Source organism: Gigantopelta aegis, chromosome 14 (genome assembly GCF_016097555.1).
Source record: "Gigantopelta aegis isolate Gae_Host chromosome 14, Gae_host_genome, whole genome shotgun sequence".
In the NCBI taxonomy this organism is placed as follows: domain Eukaryota; kingdom Metazoa; phylum Mollusca; class Gastropoda; order Neomphalida; family Peltospiridae; genus Gigantopelta; species Gigantopelta aegis.
This window is the reverse complement of record NC_054712.1, coordinates 36,071,247-36,073,822: the sequence shown is the minus strand read 5'-3', so window position 1 is coordinate 36,073,822 and position 2,576 is coordinate 36,071,247. Positions and strand designations below refer to the sequence as shown.

Below are 2,576 nucleotides of genomic sequence, written 5' to 3'. Positions count from 1 at the left end.
CGTTATCAGCCGAGATATTCCGAAGGGCAAAGGAATGCGTCAATAACAGCAGACTCATTTACGATTATTTGTCGTAATACCCACCTGTACTGCTACTATTGAAAATAAATATTCTTAATTACTGCTGTTGACATTCCAAAATTGTAATATATTTATTCCATTTATGTCTTTATGTCTATAAATACGTTTGTAATTAAACAAAATAGTTTTTGTGTGGTTTTTTTACAACAATCGTAAATAAAATTATCCAAATGTTTTTCAAAAACCGTGTAATGTCATTTATGGTAACTGGTATAGGCTTGCTGATATGAGTTTATAATGCCCTTTTGACACAATAAGGTCAGGCTGATGTCGAGGGAACTAGTTTGCCCATTTCTGAAGGCGTAAATGGAATATGATTCACTGGCATTTCATTTGGTTTCAATCAATGTGATGGGGATGGCATAATCATAATGATAATGTGATGAACAAGATTATGAAGATAAATTTTATTAAAATTGATAAATGTCTGGATAATGATTTCTATGGACTAGTGTGGTGCCATTCTATAGTATTTATGCTTATACTTAGTAAAAGATGATGCAGTATGATGAACATGATCCAGCCACAAAATATTTTTAAATCATCGCAGTTTGCAAAGCATGCAATGTTGCTAAAACAAGCATCGTAATTTTTGGTTCTCAGCTATGAAATAGAATAATTTAGTGACTAGAAAAATATTTTTAAATTTTGTTGCACATCGGTGGAAAATTTGGTGCAATTATTCAACCAAAACTTATTACGTGATGAAAAAAATGCTACCGGGTGTTGGTGTTTTTGGAAGTACATCGTTAATAAGGTGTATTGTCCCCATCTTGAAAGCATGTGGGTTCAAAGTCATAGCAATCTGGAGTTCTACAGAGGAAGATGCCAAAGAACTGGCAAAGGATCTAGGAATACCACTAAGTACCAGCAAGGTCGATGAAGTGCTTCTTCATAAGGATGTCGATCTAGTGGTTCTAAGTTGTTCACCGCATATTCAGTCACCCATCGCTGTTAAAGCTCTCAATATTGGAAAGCATGTCTTGTGTGGTATGCCTGCAGGGTCAGGAGAAAAAAGTGCACACAAGATGGTCAATGCTGCAAGGTATTATCCTAGATTAATGTCTCTGATATGTCATGGCCTTCGATTTTTGCCAGTAATTTCAAAGATGAAGAAACTAATACAAGAAGACGACTATGTGGGCGACATTACAGTTTGTGAAGTGAAAGTTCATTGTGGATCTTTACAACACGACAAGTTCGACTGGATGTGTGATGAACTAATGGGTGGCGGGACACTCAACACAATTGGCAGCAGCATCATTGATGTCATTACATTTGTGACAGGGCTTAAAGCTCTTAAGGTTCATGGAATGCTAAAAACATTCACCAAACAAACTGATAAAATTAAAGGTATTCGAGAAATAACTAGTGATGATTTCTGTTCCTTTCAAATGGAGATGGAAGATGATGCATGCGTTAATGTTGTAGTGAATGCTCATATTCCTGGAAATTTCATCCAAGAAATTCTCATCTGTGGTACAAAGGGTCATCTCATTGTGAGAGGCACGGATCTATTTGGACAGAAAAGTGACCACACAAAAGAGGATCTCCTCCTTTTTGATAGAACAGGCATTAAGGAAGAAGTAAAATTTGGAATTTTAGAGAAAATCCGGAAGGAAATTCCATCTCCGTATTTGAAAGGAGTCATTCGCATGATTGAAAGTGTAAAAGATGCATTTGACCGAGAGGAACAGCGACAGATTTGGTGTTCAGAGCCGCTTCATCTTGCAGCAACCTTTGAAGATTATTTTTACACACAGACGATCATTGAAGCCATCAAGAAGTCTAGCAAGACTAAAGAATGGGTGAAGGTTGTCATGGTGACTGATGAACTGGAAGAATATACGACCCCCGTATTGAGACAAACAGCTGTACCTTAACGCTGAACATGAGAAGACATATAGCTGTTGTATTCATCATGAAATCTCTTCAAGTTCCAGAGTTTTATCATAAGATTTAACTTGCTATTAATAAAAATATATCCTCAGGGTTTCTGCCAGAGGATATGTACCCTAAAATCTTGAAAATTATTTAATATATTTTAATGATATTTAGACAGATAATAGTTTATAAGACTGCTGTTTAAAATTTGTCAAAGAACATAAAACACATATAGCTGTTGTATTCATCATGAAATCTCTTCAAGTTCCAGAGTTTTATCATAAGATTTAACTTGCTATTAATAAAAATATATCCTCAGGGTTTCTGCCAGAGGATATGTACCCTAAAATCTTGAAAATTATTTAATATATTTTAATATATTTAGACAGATAATAGTTTATAAGACTGCTGTTTAAAATTTGTCAAAGAACATAAAACACATATAGCTGTTGTATTCATCATGAAATCTCTTCAAGTTCCAGAGTTTTATCATAAGATTTAACTTGCTATTAATAAAAATATATCCTCAGGGTTTCTGCCAGAGGATATGTACCCTAAAATCTTGAAAATTATTTAATATATTTTAATAATATTTAGACAGATAATAGTTT

At 34.2% G+C, this 2,576-nt stretch overlaps 1 protein-coding gene across 1 annotated transcript; it reads left to right on the top strand.

Moving 5' to 3' along the window:
* Nucleotides 1–268: 268 nt before the first annotated feature.
* Nucleotides 269–2,314, top strand: LOC121388864 (glucose-fructose oxidoreductase domain-containing protein 1-like). The gene is made up of 2 exons (XM_041520384.1): nucleotides 269–1,982; nucleotides 2,195–2,314. Exon 1 carries the CDS (start codon nucleotides 786–788, stop codon nucleotides 1,962–1,964), a length of 1,179 nt encoding a protein of 392 aa, XP_041376318.1. The 5' UTR covers nucleotides 269–785; the 3' UTR covers nucleotides 1,965–1,982; nucleotides 2,195–2,314.
* The last annotated feature ends 262 nt before the right edge of the window (nucleotides 2,315–2,576 follow it).